The sequence below is a fragment of the Phalacrocorax carbo genome, chromosome 8 (assembly GCF_963921805.1).
Source record: "Phalacrocorax carbo chromosome 8, bPhaCar2.1, whole genome shotgun sequence".
Lineage (NCBI taxonomy): Eukaryota > Metazoa > Chordata > Aves > Suliformes > Phalacrocoracidae > Phalacrocorax > Phalacrocorax carbo.
In genome coordinates this window covers 44,997,818-45,013,794 of record NC_087520.1, presented here as the reverse complement: position 1 = coordinate 45,013,794, position 15,977 = coordinate 44,997,818, and the positions used below count along the sequence as shown (strand labels likewise).

The 15,977-nt window shown below is 48.9% G+C and overlaps 1 protein-coding gene across 3 annotated transcripts in view; it reads left to right on the top strand.

The window, feature by feature from the left end:
* The window catches only part of FANCA (FA complementation group A), a 36,820-nt gene that overhangs the window by 14,007 nt on the left and 6,836 nt on the right, over positions 1-15,977 (top strand). For all 3 annotated transcript variants that reach the window (XR_010374317.1, XM_064459795.1, XM_064459796.1), the window contains exons 15-35: positions 157-267; positions 684-779; positions 876-935; positions 2,352-2,440; positions 2,845-2,905; positions 3,006-3,055; positions 4,173-4,249; positions 6,136-6,240; positions 6,827-6,969; positions 7,435-7,505; positions 8,954-9,053; positions 9,862-10,061; positions 10,489-10,585; positions 10,820-10,996; positions 12,056-12,129; positions 12,566-12,694; positions 13,190-13,256; positions 13,507-13,673; positions 14,251-14,356; positions 15,399-15,458; positions 15,814-15,918. Coding sequence is in view for 2 of the 3 variants with exons in the window: in XM_064459795.1 (XP_064315865.1) it covers positions 157-267; positions 684-779; positions 876-935; positions 2,352-2,440; positions 2,845-2,905; positions 3,006-3,055; positions 4,173-4,249; positions 6,136-6,240; positions 6,827-6,969; positions 7,435-7,505; positions 8,954-9,053; positions 9,862-10,061; positions 10,489-10,585; positions 10,820-10,996; positions 12,056-12,129; positions 12,566-12,694; positions 13,190-13,256; positions 13,507-13,673; positions 14,251-14,356; positions 15,399-15,458; positions 15,814-15,918 (2,145 nt within the window). In the remaining variant the exon portion in view is untranslated. The remainder of the gene's footprint in view (positions 1-156; positions 268-683; positions 780-875; positions 936-2,351; positions 2,441-2,844; positions 2,906-3,005; positions 3,056-4,172; positions 4,250-6,135; positions 6,241-6,826; positions 6,970-7,434; positions 7,506-8,953; positions 9,054-9,861; positions 10,062-10,488; positions 10,586-10,819; positions 10,997-12,055; positions 12,130-12,565; positions 12,695-13,189; positions 13,257-13,506; positions 13,674-14,250; positions 14,357-15,398; positions 15,459-15,813; positions 15,919-15,977) is intronic.

Here is a 15,977-nt window from a genome sequence, read left to right as displayed (position 1 = left end):
CTATAAACTTTCTCTGGAGGCTTTTCTCCGGAAGGATTCTCTGGACAGAAAGCAGCTATCCGTAATGGATGCCTGGGATTTGTGCGCCGAGTTTAGCGAGTTTAGTGGGGATTCTCTCCCCACTGAAAGGCCGCGTTGTCATTTCCCCTGTTTCAGGCTTCCTTCGGGAGCGCTGGCGGTCACCATGGGAGCAGTAAGAAGGCTCTGGTTTTCCTCTTCGAGTTCTTGTCAGAGCTGGTGCCCTTTGAAGCAGCGCCCTACTTGAAGGTGAGAAGGTGCAGATGGTTTTCTAAAGACTGATACAGACCTGCTCCAAAGTGAACATATTTGTGTCTTTGGCTAGGTTTGGCGTATTATTGATGTTATAGTAATTGCATTACATCTGATACCTTATTCAAGAGCTCTTCTTCCTGAAATAAGGACGTACGAGATTCTTTTATTTACTTGACAAGAAGGAGGACTCCTTTCACGGAGAAAAATTTAAGCACTTCAGTGTTCTTTGGTTGGTGGTGGTGGTGGTGGGAAAAATTGCATACTGGTTGCCGTGAAAATGGCTTGTCTTAAAACAAGCAACACCATCATCTTTGGGGAACATTTGAGGTAAATGACTGTAAATATTAACCAGAATTTTACACTAATTTCCTGTAAGAATGGCGCGTCTTTTTGTGGATTTCATGTTTCAGGTCCATATAATGTACCCGCCTTTTGTGCCAACAAAACATCGGTCGATTCTCTTCGAGTACATCACTCTGGCTAAAACCAGGCTGGCCGACCTCAAGGTTGGTAAAAACCGTCTCTTTGAAAAGCGTTCTTTCTGGATCTGTCAAAATACCAGCGGTGCTGGGACGGTGCGACCTCTCTGTACCCTCACACAGGTTGCTATAGAAGATATGGGACTCTATGAAGACTTGTCATCCGCGGATGAGTCGGTGCAGGTACTGGTGGCCTGTCAGACGCTGTTCTTACCCGTCACGTCCCTTTCCCTCTGGGCAGGAGCTGAGGTTTTCCACCCCTCTGCCCTTCCTACCAAGCTTGAGCGTGCTGCCAAATCTTCTCCAGCTTTAAGGCAGAGGGGTTAAGGGCCATAGATACGCAGACTCTCCCCAGACTCCAAGAAAACTGGGCTTACATAGGGGACAAACAGACCGTCGTGAGTGTTCTGTGATGAGGCTGCAGAGGAACTCGGCAGCCAGCTCTGGGCCAAGCAGCACCTACGCTGGCCTCCCAGTCAGCACCTGCTCTTTGAAGCAGGAAACGCTGGCTGCCTCTTGCCCGTCCTGTACTGTGAGGTGTGGAAAACAAATGGGAGATTCTGTGGGGGAGGGTTTAAGGGACAAAAGGAGATCTAACGGTGTTGTATGGTGTGGGGATGCAGAGCAGAGGTTTGCGGGAACTGGGGCCGCGTTAGCTCTGCCGATTGACCAGCTTGTTACCCTTCCCTCTATGGATTTGCTCCCAATGATTTGATCACACAGGAAAGCATTTCCTGTGTATCTCGATTCTTTTCAGTACAGCATATCGCCTATTTGGTGTTGTATCAAAGTGTTTGTAAGTAGAGGAGACCTGGGGAGGGGATCTGCAGCGTGCAGTTTCACGCCGTGGTTCAGGATAAGTTCTGGGTAACAGCAGTAACCGCGAAGGAAGCATTTGGCTCTGTGGCTCCTTCCTATATTTTGATCACAAGTTCGGCAGACCAGGAGGCCTCATTGATAGTCGCCTGGAGTACATGAAGGACAGGCTGGTGACAGGGCGTGCAGGAATGTGCTGCAATGAAATCTAGTCCTGCGGTGATCAGGAAGTTGTAAATGAAGATTTCATTTACTTTCTTCCAAGCCTGATCTGTTTCTCAGTTGAGAAACCAGCCCGGGTTGTTGCAGTCTTAAGATGTCTTACGGCTCGAACAAGAGAAACCCGGGGCGGCACCCCCTCTGCCTGGAGTGTAGTAGCATGGGCTGGAAGCCAAGAGAATGGGTCTTAACTCCGAGTGTACGAAGTAAAATAGAATAACAATAAAACAAATTCAGAGGAGAAAAGATGTTGTCCCCTTTGGGGACAATTGAATAAGCAATGCGCTGTTAAGCAGGAACAGGGAGGCGTGCACAGAGCTGCGCGGACCTCTGGGCTGACCCAGAATAGCCTTGTCGAGGCAGGCTGGCGGCTCAGGCCCGCTTTCCCCAACCTGCAGTTTTGCTCCGCACATCAGGTAGTTCTTGCTGTTCAGTTGTGTGTGTTCAGTCCCCTCCCTTCAGCCCAGACAACTGCTACTAACCCTGAAAGAACAAGCAGGGAAGGTTACCGTCATCCTTGATTTCTCACAACATCCTTCTCTCCCTGTTACCTCTGCGAGCCAGCCTCAAGGCCAGGCGCTTCGTGATGTTGAAAAGGCCCTTCAGATATTTGAAAACACAAGGAAGATCCCAACATCCGTGATAGAAGCCAGGTACCTTGTGCTTTTGAACTCTTCTTGTGTTTAGCCGTAATAATAATAAAAGCCAAGTCCAAATCGAAATAACAAAACGAGCAAAACTGAGGATCTGTGAGCAAAGGAGGGTTTGGGAAGCTCTTCCCATGTTATCCTCTTCCTCAGTTGTCATCTGAATAGAGGCTGTGCAGAGTGAAAAGGCATACGCACGCCTGCCAGAGAAGTCACAAGTCTTATAAATAAAAAGCAAAATCAAATAAATGAATAACTATTGGCTAATCCAGGCTTGATTTGTCTGTGGTGGTTCATGTTACCGTGAATCTTTCCTATTTGCAGGAGCCAAAATAATTCCTGAGGTAACGAGACGGCACTTTGCACCTTCGGCATCGTTAATATTTTGCTATATTTCTTTTCTGTTGCAGTATTTTCAGGCGACCGTACTATACTTCCTGGTTTCTTCCTGCTTTGCTCAGGCCACGTGTGGTTAGTATTTGTTTTTGGCTTTTTTTATTTGATCCTCCCGTTTAGGTGTGTGTTTGCAGACGGGTAATTTGTGCCTAACCTGCCTGTTCTTCTGTTGCAGCTCCCTAAAACTCCAGATACGCGCATGGCTTTTATAGACTCTTTAAAGAGGTATTGAGACTTCCTGGTTATTTTCTGCGCTTCTGGACTTTTTCTTCAGAACTCTTGACTTTATGTCAGATCATTGGAGGCTTTGACGCCTTTACAAGTGTTGGCCAACCCTCCTGGCAGGGCTTGGTGGCCAGGCTTGCAGGTTGTGGATGGGGGAGCTTGTCTGTGTAGGTGAATGTCTTCAGTTCTGCAGTTAGTCCTCTCGCCACTCTAAAATTGTTATCTAGAAGTTGTCCTGGCAGCCCTCTGGCTGCAGGCCGGATATATTTTTATGCAAACTTTGGGGAATTCTGCTGGATGTAGAGTTTCACCAGGAAGGTGAGCCCCCTGTGAAAAGCTCTCCTCTCCTGGGGAGAGGATATGGGAGAAGGGGAAGATGAAACTTAAATGTGTGTTAATGCTTTATGAGCTGTTCTTAAGGGACACCAGGGTGACGTCCCAGAACACAGCCCCTCTCAGAACTCAAGCTTGTCCTTCATGCGTGTTTGAAAGTGCTTTTCTGCATCGCAGAAACAGCTTTATTTTAAATCCAGCAATTCCTCTATAACCTGTTGTGAAGAAAAACATTTGCAGCGCTGCCTACAAATGAGGCGTGTGGTCCTGCCTTGGCATTCCGGTCTGCCTCTAAAAAACCCTGCATCAGTTCTTAAAAACAAAGCCGTAAGAGCAGCAGCTGAGTTCTAGGGAGCCTCACGCAGTGTGTTTTTAGCACAGAGCGCCTGCCTGGCAAGGTCAGGCTTTGGTCTCCACCACGTTAGCGTTCTAGATGCGTGAATACTGTGTGTCACCTAACTCACGCTCTTATGTGGTCTTAGACACGCGCTGCTTATGAAATAGGCATTAATGCGTGCATTAATGCGTGCATTAATAATAATATATAGAGCATTGGTTTTGTGTAGTGTGTGTTAAACGTGTAATACTGGCTGCGGAAACCTTGGATATAAATTCCTGGCCCCCGTGTCAGATGACGATTAAAAAAAATGCTTCAGATGCTCAGTATGCTTTGGAGCCTCTAATTACATCTCATAGCATAGCTGTTGTTTACGCTTATATTTGATAAAGCTGAAGTTTGAATGTGGGTATGTGGTAAAATAACTGTCTTTTTTTATTACTCTAGAGCTGATAAAATACCCTCAAACTTGTACTCCACGTACACGCGAGCCTGTTGTGCTATGAAAGAGAAAATGTTACAAGGTAAAAAAATTTAACATTTACTTATGGATCAGTTTGAAGAAAAGCTAATATTTCCACTGATGCCCTCCTGAATTGAAAAATTTCCAAAAGTTATGGCCGATTAGGTCGTTAAATGTAAATTAGGTCTATATGTAAATACGTGTATATTCTTTGTGTCTTATTGAGGGACTAAATACTCTCTAATGACTTTCTCTGCCCACCCGGCTCGGGTGGGATCCCGGCAGTCCCTGTGGAGCTCCGCGCTGCGCTGAGGCTGCGCGTGGTGCCCGAGCTGGCTGATTCACATCAAGCTCAAACGCATCTACTTGAATCAGCGTTTGCAGCTCGGATGCTTCTCGGCTCCGGCTGGCCTGGGGTGCGAACCTCACCGCGTCGCTCCCTTGCGTTCGTGCTGTCTGAACTCACCGCCATCCCCTCCTAAGACTGGATCGCTGTGGGTGACTGAGGGCTGGGAGCCGGAGGGGCTGGGAACGGAGCCAGCGGCGAAGGGACTGCGGCGCAATGTTTCCACGCGTCTGGGTGGGAAGGCCCCGCTGATTTCAGCTCCCGGCACTGTAGCCACGTTACCGGTGCAGTGTGTGCCAGTGTAATAGATATTTAATGAGCTCTCCTATCTCTTTCAGCAAGTGGGTGTTTCAAATGCATCTTAAAATGGGCAACATCCTCACCGCAGGCTTATAGGAAACGAAGAGGTCAGGCTAGCGAGCAGAGACCCCTCCCAGGGCGGTGGAGACGAGTGTGCTCTGTGTGCAGAGCCGAGTCTGTAGCTGACTCCTACTCAGGGCACTCTGAGGCTTGCTGGAGATGCTGTAGCTGGAGAGGCGTGACGGCGCAGAACCGCAGATGTGCAGCAGTCTGGCTGCGGAGGTTGTCCTGGCAACCGGGATGAAGGATCCCTGCATGTGGGATCCCACGGGCAGCCCGAGTGCCACAGGAGTCCTTGAATTGCCAGTGACCTCTAGTGGGATGGCCCGATCCGCGTCCCCTGCCCCCTGATCGGCCCGATCCGCGTCCCCTGCCCCCTGATCGGCCCGATCCGCGTCCCCTGCCCCCTGATCGGCCCGATCCGCGTCCCCTGCCCTCCCCTCCGTCCTAATCCATCCCTGCGGCTCTTGCACAGAGACCAGATCCGGGGCAGGAGCGAGTGTTGGTCAGCTCGAAGCCTGCCCTGCTCGTTAGTGCTCGCTCCCGCGCACAAAGGTGACTCAGCTGTCTCCCAACACCTCCTTGCTTTACAGCGTGCTTATAACAAGTATTAATTTTAACCTTGTTATTTACGGCTCTTGTTCACGGTTGAGCGTACGAGGCGCTGTTCCTGCCTAACGAACCGTACTGGGTGGTTTTTGGGGCTGTGCTGTGGCAGCTTGCTGCTGGTGGCACTGTCTTTCTAGTGGTGAAAGGAATTTAATTTTATTTCTTCTTTTAAACAAACCCCAAAATAGAGTGACACATAGCATCTGGAGATGTTGCATGGTGTTGGGCTTGAGGAGAAGCTGATGACATAGTATTTATGCTGTAACGTCTGTGTTTCGAGACTGGTTCCAGCCTTTTGAGGACAGCAAATGTTTCTGTGAGGGGCAGAGAGCTAAAGCAAGCAGGAAGAAAACTCGGAAAGGGGAACAATTTTGCCTCTTGTCTTTAAAAACTTCATTTCCTTCTGCAACTGGGCATAAACTCTTAAATGATTAATCAAATAACACATTTCGAATGTAAAAACAAAGCTGTGTATGCGGCAGGCTGACAGTTTGGGGCTCTGTTATAGCTTACAGCAAAGTAAATGCTGCTTTTACAGAAAATGTACGCAGAGGTTGCTGAATGCATTTTATGAACTGATGTGATGCCCAAAGGTAAGGGTCGTGGGTTGCGTTTCTCTCTTATTTGTCTAGATGGATCAAAAGTAGAGACCAGCCATTCCAAAGAGCCTGTTGAGCAGCTGAAGGCTGAACTGGCTGAACTAAGGGTGCTGATTGCGGACCAGGCTAAATACGAAGGTAGGTGGGGCGGCAAGTTGGAACTACCCGTAACTGGCTGTTCCAAAAGCTGCATTAATGACATGTGGCTAATGCCAGCCGAAGCAACAGCGGTAGCTACTTCCCACTGGTACGTGAGGGTGGTAATCATTCAGATCTGTAAATCCTTCTGGCTACGCATATATATAAAAAGATAAATAAAATGTCCGATGTATTTCCCATGTTTGAGTTTGGAACTTCAGGTCTGTGTCTTTGTGGATCACTTGGTACCGCACCGATCTCTGCCAGGATGGGCAGCCCTGTTCTGGGGACTCGCCTGGTGGCTTTGGCCCCCTTTGGAAGGCTGTGTCCTTTCTGGTGTGAAAAACTGTCCTTGATGTGTGTTGGTAGCAGTACTGGGGGAAAATAATGCTGTCTTCTAAAATGGAGGTGGTGATCGCTGTGTTCCAGCTAACATTTTTTTGCTCATTAAATCCTTTTGTGACATACTTTGGGCTCTGATCCATTAGAGTATATATTTCACTTGTTCTTCTTCCTGCTCTGTGGAGTTATAAGTCTTTCATGCCTTCTGTCCTGGTTCTCCTCTTCTCCTGTTACCTCCCTGCAGATGTGCCGGCGCAGATTGCAGCGATTTCTGACAGACTCGCGAGCGTCTTGGGTCACAGCAGTGATGAGAACGAAGCTGCTACTTTGAATTCTGCAGTCCAGGTTGACATTTCTGCCCCCAGGCTGGAACCCTGCCATCAGAGGGTGGGTACCATCTGGCTCAGGCTGCGAAACTCGGGGTTGAGTAGGTAAAAATGCATCTGGATAGTACCAGTGAAAGGTTGCTTTGTCTGAGAAGAGGAAATACACTTCTCCTTTCGTCTGCCCTGTGCACAGACTATGAATGTGTTTTAATCTGCTGGAAGCTGTTGGGTGTCTGGTGGTGAGATCTAGAGATATATTCTATTAGGGCAGCCCTGTGATGAGCTAGGCTTTCTTCAGCAGGCTTGTCTAGGTATCTGTTGTGTGCTAGGATCGTTCCTGGGCTGTAATGGGCTTAACTTCCCATCTCTTCTTAGTGCCAGTGGATCTGTACGACTTGCAGTGAATGTCATTGACCAATTTGTCTCTTTGTTTTAATGTTGGGAAACACAGTAGATAGGCAGCTCAAAACTAGATCTAGATATGTGGCTCGACAAGTAGGAATTAGCAGTGTGTCTCTTATTCCAGGTTGTTGATCTTCTGCTGACATCCTTCTGCCAAAACCTAATAGCTGCTTCCTATTTTAACCCTCCGGACAGGTAAGATGCGAGTAGAAGAGTAGGGAGATCATAACTGGTTAATACACTCGAATCCCAACACTTGTCTAGGGGCAAGAAGGGACTTCTGGTTGTTTGTACCCACTGTGCCAGGCTGGCGCTTGCAGGCTGCTTAATTCTGAGTTTCTGTAGTCGAACTAATGCACTTTCATGTATGTGCGTAAATAAAACATGTTTCTCCCCTGTTGTCACTGATCCCTTCAGAAAAAGGTGGCGTTTGGCTCTGCTCCGTGCTCTGTGACAACGTATGAAAGCTTCCCAGAAATACTACGTGCTTGGCCTGGCGTTTCAGCTTGGTGGGGCAGGGGGAACGAAGCAAATCCTTTTTGTCCGGGAGTGACTTGCTGGCTGACTCTAAAGGTCAGGAGAGGACAATGCTTGTCTTCTGACAGCGAGCACTGATGTATCTTCGGGGTGTCTTTTTTGGCACGTTCAGTGCTTTTGCAGATCCAGCCTTCATCCCTAATGCCGTATCTAATATGAAGGGAGCGAGGCATAGTCCAAGGCAGCAGGCAGAGGAAGAGCAGCGTGGTACGCCTGCTCTCTGCCTCCGTCCCCTCTTCCCCCTGCGAGCGACTCAGTTTGACTGTGGCCTGTATGAGGAGGGAGAGGTGGCACTCCTCTGCCACTGGAAGGACTCTGCTAGCAGCCATCTCCTTCCTGATGTAACAGAAGCCTGTGGACATCATGGTCAGCATTCCAGGGGGAAATGGCTTTGCTGGAGAGCACCAGCGTACTGGCAAGCTGCCTGTGATCCCAGCTGCTGACTACTGAACTGGGTGGCCGCCTCTCTGGAGTGCAGCGTGCTTTGGCATCCAGTGCATCCTTCCCTCTCTCTTATGCTGTTTTGCCCTGGAGCAGATGAATCTGTGTTGAAAACCTGTGCTGAAAAGTAGCTGTGATAAACAAGAGCATCCCAGGAAATTGTTTCTAAACCGAAGTCCCCATCCAGTCTCCTGAGGATTGTTTTGCTTCTGTCAGCTGGGTGGGAAAGTCCCTCCCTTCCTCCCTTCCTGTATTTTGCAACAGGACCATGTCATATTAATTCCTTTTTGCTCTTGCTTTGGTTTTTTTTGATCCCGTTTATTGCTCTGCCTCTGTTTACCTTGTGCTCTCTGTCTGGAAAAAGCTGACTGTGCCCCAGGCAGCTTCCTCCTCTCCTTGTCGTCGTCTCAGAAACAGCTCTTTGACTATATATAATCAAGTGTTTGAGGCAGGGCGCTGGCAGGGTTCGTGTTTTCATAGGGGTCCTCTTCAGGTACGCCAAAAGGGACGCTTCCTTTGAGCCTGTGAATGGAATAATGATTGTCCTGTTTTTATAGACAAGTGTAGCTCAGGTTCAGCGTGTTTAAGCATTTTTAAATACCTCTTCCTGAACTTGGGGATAACAAGAAGCAGTAAAACGAGCATGTGGGTTTTACCTTCTGCAGGCAGGGACCGTGTCTCTCCTTGTTTGTGAAGATGATGTGTGGACACAGGAATCTCTTACCTGCGCTTCTGGGCAGGCTCTGCCAGCTGATTTATCACCAGGTTAGTTTTCCAACCAAGAATCATATGGTTATAGTGTGCTAAAGGCCTCCATTTCCTGAGCTGTGGGGCACGTAGCTGGCTGGACTGCCCTGCGGAGGGGCTTCGCTAGCTTTCAAGCTTCCAGGAAAAAAAATAAGTCCCACTTTGATCAAGTGGTATGGGCTTGCTCTCAGGAACATGAGCTGAATGTTCTCCTACGGAAATACTGCTGTCGAGGGTTAACACATTCGGAGATACGTTTTAACAGAAGCTACAAGCAGCAAGTTTATCAGCAGAGCCAAGAGAAAAATAGTAGAATGCTTCAATCCTAAGCTTCCACACTGTATAGTTGAGTTGTACGCTGCTTTTAAAAATAAAAGTAAGACCTCCAAATCTGGGGTGAAGCAGTGTATGGTTTTCTTTCGAAGAGCTGGTGGGTTTATTTCCCTTACCCCGTGATATTGCGAGGGTGAAATTAAAAGGCCGACAGTCTAGGCTAGCTGTCACAGAGGCTAAAAAGCCTTGAGAGTCTCCAGTTCTGCAGGGCCGAATTTACAGCTGGTTGCTTCAAGTTACCGTGTTACAGAAACACACAAATTCTGCTGCAGATTAACCAAAGGCAGCTGCACAATTTCAAGGAAGGAAGAACGTGTTTCATGTAACTGCTGCCTCTCGTCTGCTAAATCGATATTGCTGCACTAATTAGTCAACAGGCAGAAGCAATGCTCTGCTACTTGATTAATTCTGAGGGTTTTTTTCTGAGAAAGGTTGTTCTGTTACAAATGAAACGTCTTCCTCTCTTCAGTTCCTTACTATGTTTGGCTTGCAGGGTCCTTCCCTGAATGACGCTCACATTTTAGGACTAGCAGCTTTTGTGATCCACTTAAGCGAATCCAGAGCTCTGATTCCTGAAGTGGAAGCCAGTTTTGGGATTCCTCAGCCTGCTCCTGAAAAGGTCCTTCCCATTTCCGAGTACTGGAACTGCTTGCTAGTGTGCAGGACGGAAGAGTCGTTGGCCTTCTGCATGAGGTGAGATCATGCGTCCAGCACATCCTTGCTCCTCCAAGCGACGGGTTTAGGTTTGCCGCAGGAGGGGCGCTGGTTCCTGCTCCTGCCGAGGGTTTCCAGAGCGTATGTAGGTGTTTCTGCTGCACAGAGGAACAGGCTCATGGTGGGCCCGCCTGAAATAGCGTCCTGACGATTGTACTGCCCGCTGGAGAGAGGACTGACTGGATGCTGTTAAAGGCTTTAGTTTCGCCTCTGGTTCTGAAATCTGTGCCGCAAACGTACTTGGGAGCACGTGAACAGCAGTGGTCCCCAAAGCAAATAGGTTTGGGGCATGTTGGTTGACAGCGTTTTTAACACTCAGCTTTTGTTTTGGCTTTGGACTGCTGTGAGTGGGAAAAGATACGATTGAACCAACCAGATAACGGAGTTTGTTCTTTTTCTCTCTCAGGTTTTGCACTGCAGCGGCATCTTATCTTATGTGCAAGTTTTCATCCTATTCTCGTGAAGATCTGTGTGCCTTGCTTCCCCCTAGCCTTGTTAAAAAGGTAAAAGGCAAAAAGCTTTGCTATTACTTATCAGAAAGCTCAATCTCGGTTCTGTTTCCCACTGCAGCCCCTGGGGGGCTGTAACTCGTACAAAGAAAACTACGTGCGAGTGCATCTTTGTAACCCCCCCCCCATGTTACCATCTTGCGTATTGGCTTGCTTGGCAGCTTCATGCAACCAGAGGGCCTTTTTTTTGTGATGGAAACACGCACGGGGTTTATGCCTTTGTTTTAGCTGCAGTACATCGTGCCACGGCTGTGCTTGGAAGCTCGGGGAATCCTGTGCGAGGAGGCTAAAACTGACCTAACCTGGAGTTCCCTGTCATGCCTCTCTCCAAACTACAGAAGAGCCAGCCTCAGTTTATGGAAGCAAGCACGCTTTCAGGAGCTCTTGAAGGAAAAAGCATTCCAGGTATAAATCTTTTCCGTGACTGAAGTTCACACTGTAATTCTCACTTTTCAGATCCGGTTTTTGCAATTTCCTTATTGGCGATAAAACGCTTCCTGTAAGAACTTACTGCCTGAAAAGCTGGTCTGACAGCTGAAGGTGTCGCGTGCGCTAGGTTATGCGCTCAGCATTGTATGTGGATTTCGATGGTGATAAGGCAGAAAGAGAAGACCGGGGTGAAGCTTTTGTGTGCTGCTTAAAAAGGAGAAAGCTTGGCAGGGCGTACCATAGCAGTAAGAAAATGGTCAGAACCGTAGAGAAAAGGGCTGTTGATAACCTCAGCTTCCTGCTGTGTCCTGGCTGTGCCGTCATGGCGCGTCAAACAACTGAAAATACTTGCTTCCTTTTTCTGGTGCTTTGTCTAAATGTCGCTGTTCTCCTCAGCTGCTTGCGTGCCTCAGATTGTTTGGCTCTGCCTTGCTTTGAAGCCGGTTAGCATCTCAGCTATTCTCTTTATACCATCCTTGCAATGCAGATCTGATTTGACAGGGTTTCTTTTTTTAACCTAGCTCGTATAAAACCAGTTTGTCTTTGTGCAGAGGAGTTTGTCACGTTACTGGAATGACTCCCTGTGCTTGGCTGGCTTGATGTACAAAGCTGACGTAGCTCTGCATGATGACCTTTCTTTGATGCGTGTACCAGTCTGTCTGAGTATGGTGCTTTGCTCGTTTGAGCATTTACTTCTAATAACGTAGGTTCGTTCAGTATCTAGGCTTTAAGAAGATGAGCATGTTTGGAAATGTCAAAGGGGTGGGGGTGTGTGTGGGCGTGTGAGAGATGCTTTATAGGCTCGCTTTCAGTAAATTTTGGAATGCCAGTGGGGTTTTAGTTTAGATTTCTCACGATGGAAACAGTACAGGAACGTCCTTGGGTTGACGTCTCCTGTTCATATCCATTAATCTGCACGGGATTGTGTCTGGGTGTGGGTGAAGGTGGGTTTTATGTTGGGAAGAAGGTGGCAGTTCTGCACAAGTTACGTGCCCTGCTGCTCTGCCCTCTTCCCTAAACCGTTGCTTTTCCCAGTTGTCCTTCAGGGAGTGGCTGCTGTTGGAGCTGGAAGTGTGCTCTGAGAAGGATGTTCTCTCTGCTGCGGAGAGGTGAGTGCAGAGGGGCCCTGTTGAAAAGGGAACGGTTCGAGAGTCTTTCCCACCCAAATTAGGAAAAAGCACTGAAGGTCAGGAAGTAAATAAACAAGCTGCTGCGGGACACAAGTGCCTGCCAACTGCTGCGGTTTGTCCAGAGTTCGAGCAGTGCTAGAATGAGGCGCGTGCTTTAACTCGAGGAAGCTCACCCAGATAACTCCTGGCCGGCACGTGCAGTCCTTCCAAACAACTTTTCAGAAAACCTCCCCGTTTCCGGAAGCGAGGGGCGGCTGACATCAGGACGTGTGGTGTCTGCTGGATGGCTCTTTGTGCTTAGAAGGGTGCTTCCATCTATCTTCCCGCTGCGTGGACTTCCTTTTACCTCAAGGGAAGGGCGCCATTAAAATGCGGTGATAGATTTCCTCCTCTCTTCCCCTTTTTGATACTGCAGACAGGATTTCCATTATTGGGCCATCTATCAGTGGTATCTTCCTGCACCTTCTGCTTCTGGTGGCTGCGACGGTGACCTGGAGAAGGCATGTGGCATTATTATTGATACCATTCTGGATTCCTCACAAAGGTATTCTGCATTGTGACTTGCATTTCTGCAGAAGCAATGGTTCAGCTCGTGACCTTGTGAGCTAGGAGCCGCGAGCTTGTGCCTTGCGTGGGGCTGTGTTTTCCTGAGTGGATGTGATTCCCTTCTCACCGCTCTGGCTGGCGGTGAAAGCTGGGAGGCGACTCTGCGTGACTCACCAGTCTCTGCATAAGAATCTTGCTTTAGGTGACAGAGGTCTGGGGTTGCAGTCGCAGATAGTCCCTAGTCTGTCTGTCTTTAAGTTGAATTTGTATTCAGATTTGTTCGGCCAGACAAGCATTAATGCCCCTGAGGAAGTGGTTGAAGCTAGAAAATGAGGAGTGAGGGTGAGAGGAGAGTTGCTGTCTCGCCTACAGCTTATTTAAGGAACACTAATGTTAGAGCTTTATGTTCATCTGAAGCTGTTTCACTTTAATTGAATTGCGTTGTCTGCCTGGGCTAACAGGGTTAGTTACCTGGTGTGTCTCTTAATTTCAGGTTTGACCCGGGTAGCCATGACCAACGAAAGAAGTCAGTCAATCCTGATATTCTCTGCAAGCTGCAGGTGATTTCAGACTTTGATGTGTACGTTCAGTCCTTGAATTTGACCAGTTAAAGCATGTTCTAATGCCTGGGTGTACACAAGGCTGACGTTTGGTTCCCAGATGTCAGCACTGGCATGGAAATTGAGAGGGAGAGAGATTTTTCTTATTGATCTCTTTGTATTACTTCAGAGAAACATAGAGGGCTTGACTGGAAACCAGTGCGCAGCCCTGACAAACACTGGGGTGTGTTTTCCCCCTCTCCCTGTTTAGGAGATGGTACTAGAGCTGGGGTGTAGGCGAAAGTTGCCTTCTGGCTGCCTGGATGCCCAGAGACATTTCCTGTTTGAGATTCTCCAGGCAAGGTTGAAAGACAGAGAACATGGCTCTGCTTTGGGTGAGCAGTTATGGAGGCAGCAGGAGCTGCTGCTGCACAGAAGGTAAATGCAGGTCTGAAGGGCTGCGAACGAAACTGCCGTTCAAAGCAATTACGGCGCGTACCTGCAGGGTCGGGTGGCCGCCCTGTGATTCTGCAGATGGTGAAAATGGCACTGTCTGGCGTGGTAACGATTGTGCAAGGGAGATTTATTCCCTGCCACCCGCACGACTTAGCTGCGTGTCAGTGTGCCATCTTGGGCCACCGCTTGCCCCTGCCGGGAGACCGGATTTCGGAGACCGCGCGTCTTCGTGGGCTCTGACAGCCAGCAGCACTCTTAAAGCCGCCGCTTGTGTTAACCATTGTTAAATTACCCTACTTGCTGCTGCGATCTAGGTGTGTGTTTCCATTTGTGAGCCACTGACAGCGCCTTCGACAGTGGTGTGTACGTCTCGTGGAAGTGCGGGCTCTTTTGTGGGTGGCTGGAAAAATTCCTCGTGCAGCTTCTGCCAACGCGCTGGAGACCTCTCACGTTTCACGTACTCTCAGGCTCCCCTGAATAGCAAAGGCGCGTGCCCTGAGAGCGTGGGGTCTGATTCTCAATGGAAACCTCAATTCTGTTTCATTCTCCCCTGCCTAAGGATTCTGGTAGGGCTCCCTCCGTCCGCTCTCATCCTTACTTGTCGAAAAGGGAAGAAAACAACGTTGGACTGTGAAGACTTTTTTCGTTTTGTAAACTCGGAGCTGGTACGTGTCGTTAGCCAAACGGTAATTCCTTACTGGTAAATGCTCTAGATAGAGACCTTAAACTCGGGTTTAGGACCTGACTTAAAATGCAGCCAAATGTCAGACAAACCTAGCTTATGTCAGAATGTGGGGAGGTTCAACTCATTACGCTCGAGACTTTCCCGCCCCTAGCTCTGCAGAGCCCCCCTCGGCACTGTCTGCTCTAGCATGACTTTTGGGTTCGTTCATTTGGAATTGTGGTGGCGTTTTATACTATTGAGAGAGAATCCTTGGGAAATAGCGTAGGCAGGTCTGGGGTGGAGCCAGCCAGCGCAGCAGTGCTTGGAGCTGGCTGTGCACAGTCCAGGGGTAAAATCACCCATGGGTGATCACAGAGAGGCCCGGTAGCGGCTTGGCCAGCTCTCGAGCAGTACGGGCGGCCTTCCCCCTCGCGCTGTTCATGACAACGCACGCCTCTGGTGCACGCGCGCGTGCAGCAGCCTTGGGGATGCACCTTCTTGCGTGGGTGTGTTGTCCCTCTTTGTTTGTTGACAGTGGGTTAGAGAGATGCCCGCAGTGTTCCCGTGGAGGCCTCAGGAGTAAGGGACTGAGCATGAGCTCTTCTCCTATTTCTGTCATGCCAAGGCGTTAAACTAATTTGCTGTGTGCAGAGTGAGATCCTGCTCATCCTCCTGTGTTACATGCGCTGGAGACAACGTCCAGAAGCATCCCTGCAGCTTCCTGGGGGCAGATCCTTGCAGGTCCCTCAGAGCACTGTTCTGTGCTCTGAGGATAGCTATCGCTGCTTTTTATCCATCCTGACTGACGGCTTTCTCGGGCCCTCCAGCACTTGCTGGTGCTGGGACCATAAAGCACTACCCAGTTGGTGGTGTGGCTTCGTGTAGAAATGAAGGTTCTGTGTTCTGAGCTGATGCTCTGGGTCTCGCAGGGTGATTTGGTGTACGTGGGTCCAGTTGTGCTGGACGCCCAAAATGTTTAAAGAAAATCATAATTCAGAAGGGAAGGAGTTAACTTTTTGTTTTTCCTCCTTGTCTTCCCACAGAAGAACGTCAGTTCCAGAGGGTACGCGCTCTCCTACGACATCACCGCTCACTTCTTCAGGGTAACTGCTCGCCGGAGCAGACGCTTCGTTACCCGGACACCTGACCATACGCTAACCTTAGCGGCGAGATGTGCTATTTGTACCCTTGTTTTGAGAATTGTTGGTGTAAATTCCAAAAAGGAGAGGGGTAATCCAGGAAAGTGGAGGGAAGTAGCAGGAGGAAGTAGTGGTAGAGGTTAATTTTAATACAATATGGTAAAGCGGGTGGGGGAAGGAGAAGCTGTTGGGCAGCGTTTCTTTTGCTGGGCCATGCTGACCCCTACAGTTATCTTTGAGTTAACACATGGCTCGGTGAGGTACTTCAAAGCAGCAAAGATGTGTGTGTGCAGTCATCTTGTAATTTACCCTCTTCCAGGGCCTGCTTAACGCCAGCTTGGACTGTGAGGAGTCGGCAGAAGAGGTCAACAATGTTCTAAGAGCGTGTCAAACCAGATGTCCCACTCTGCTTTTCTCTGCAGCGGTAACTGTTCATATGTCATCTTAAAGAGCGCTAGATGAAAACTCAGAGGTTCAGAGGGT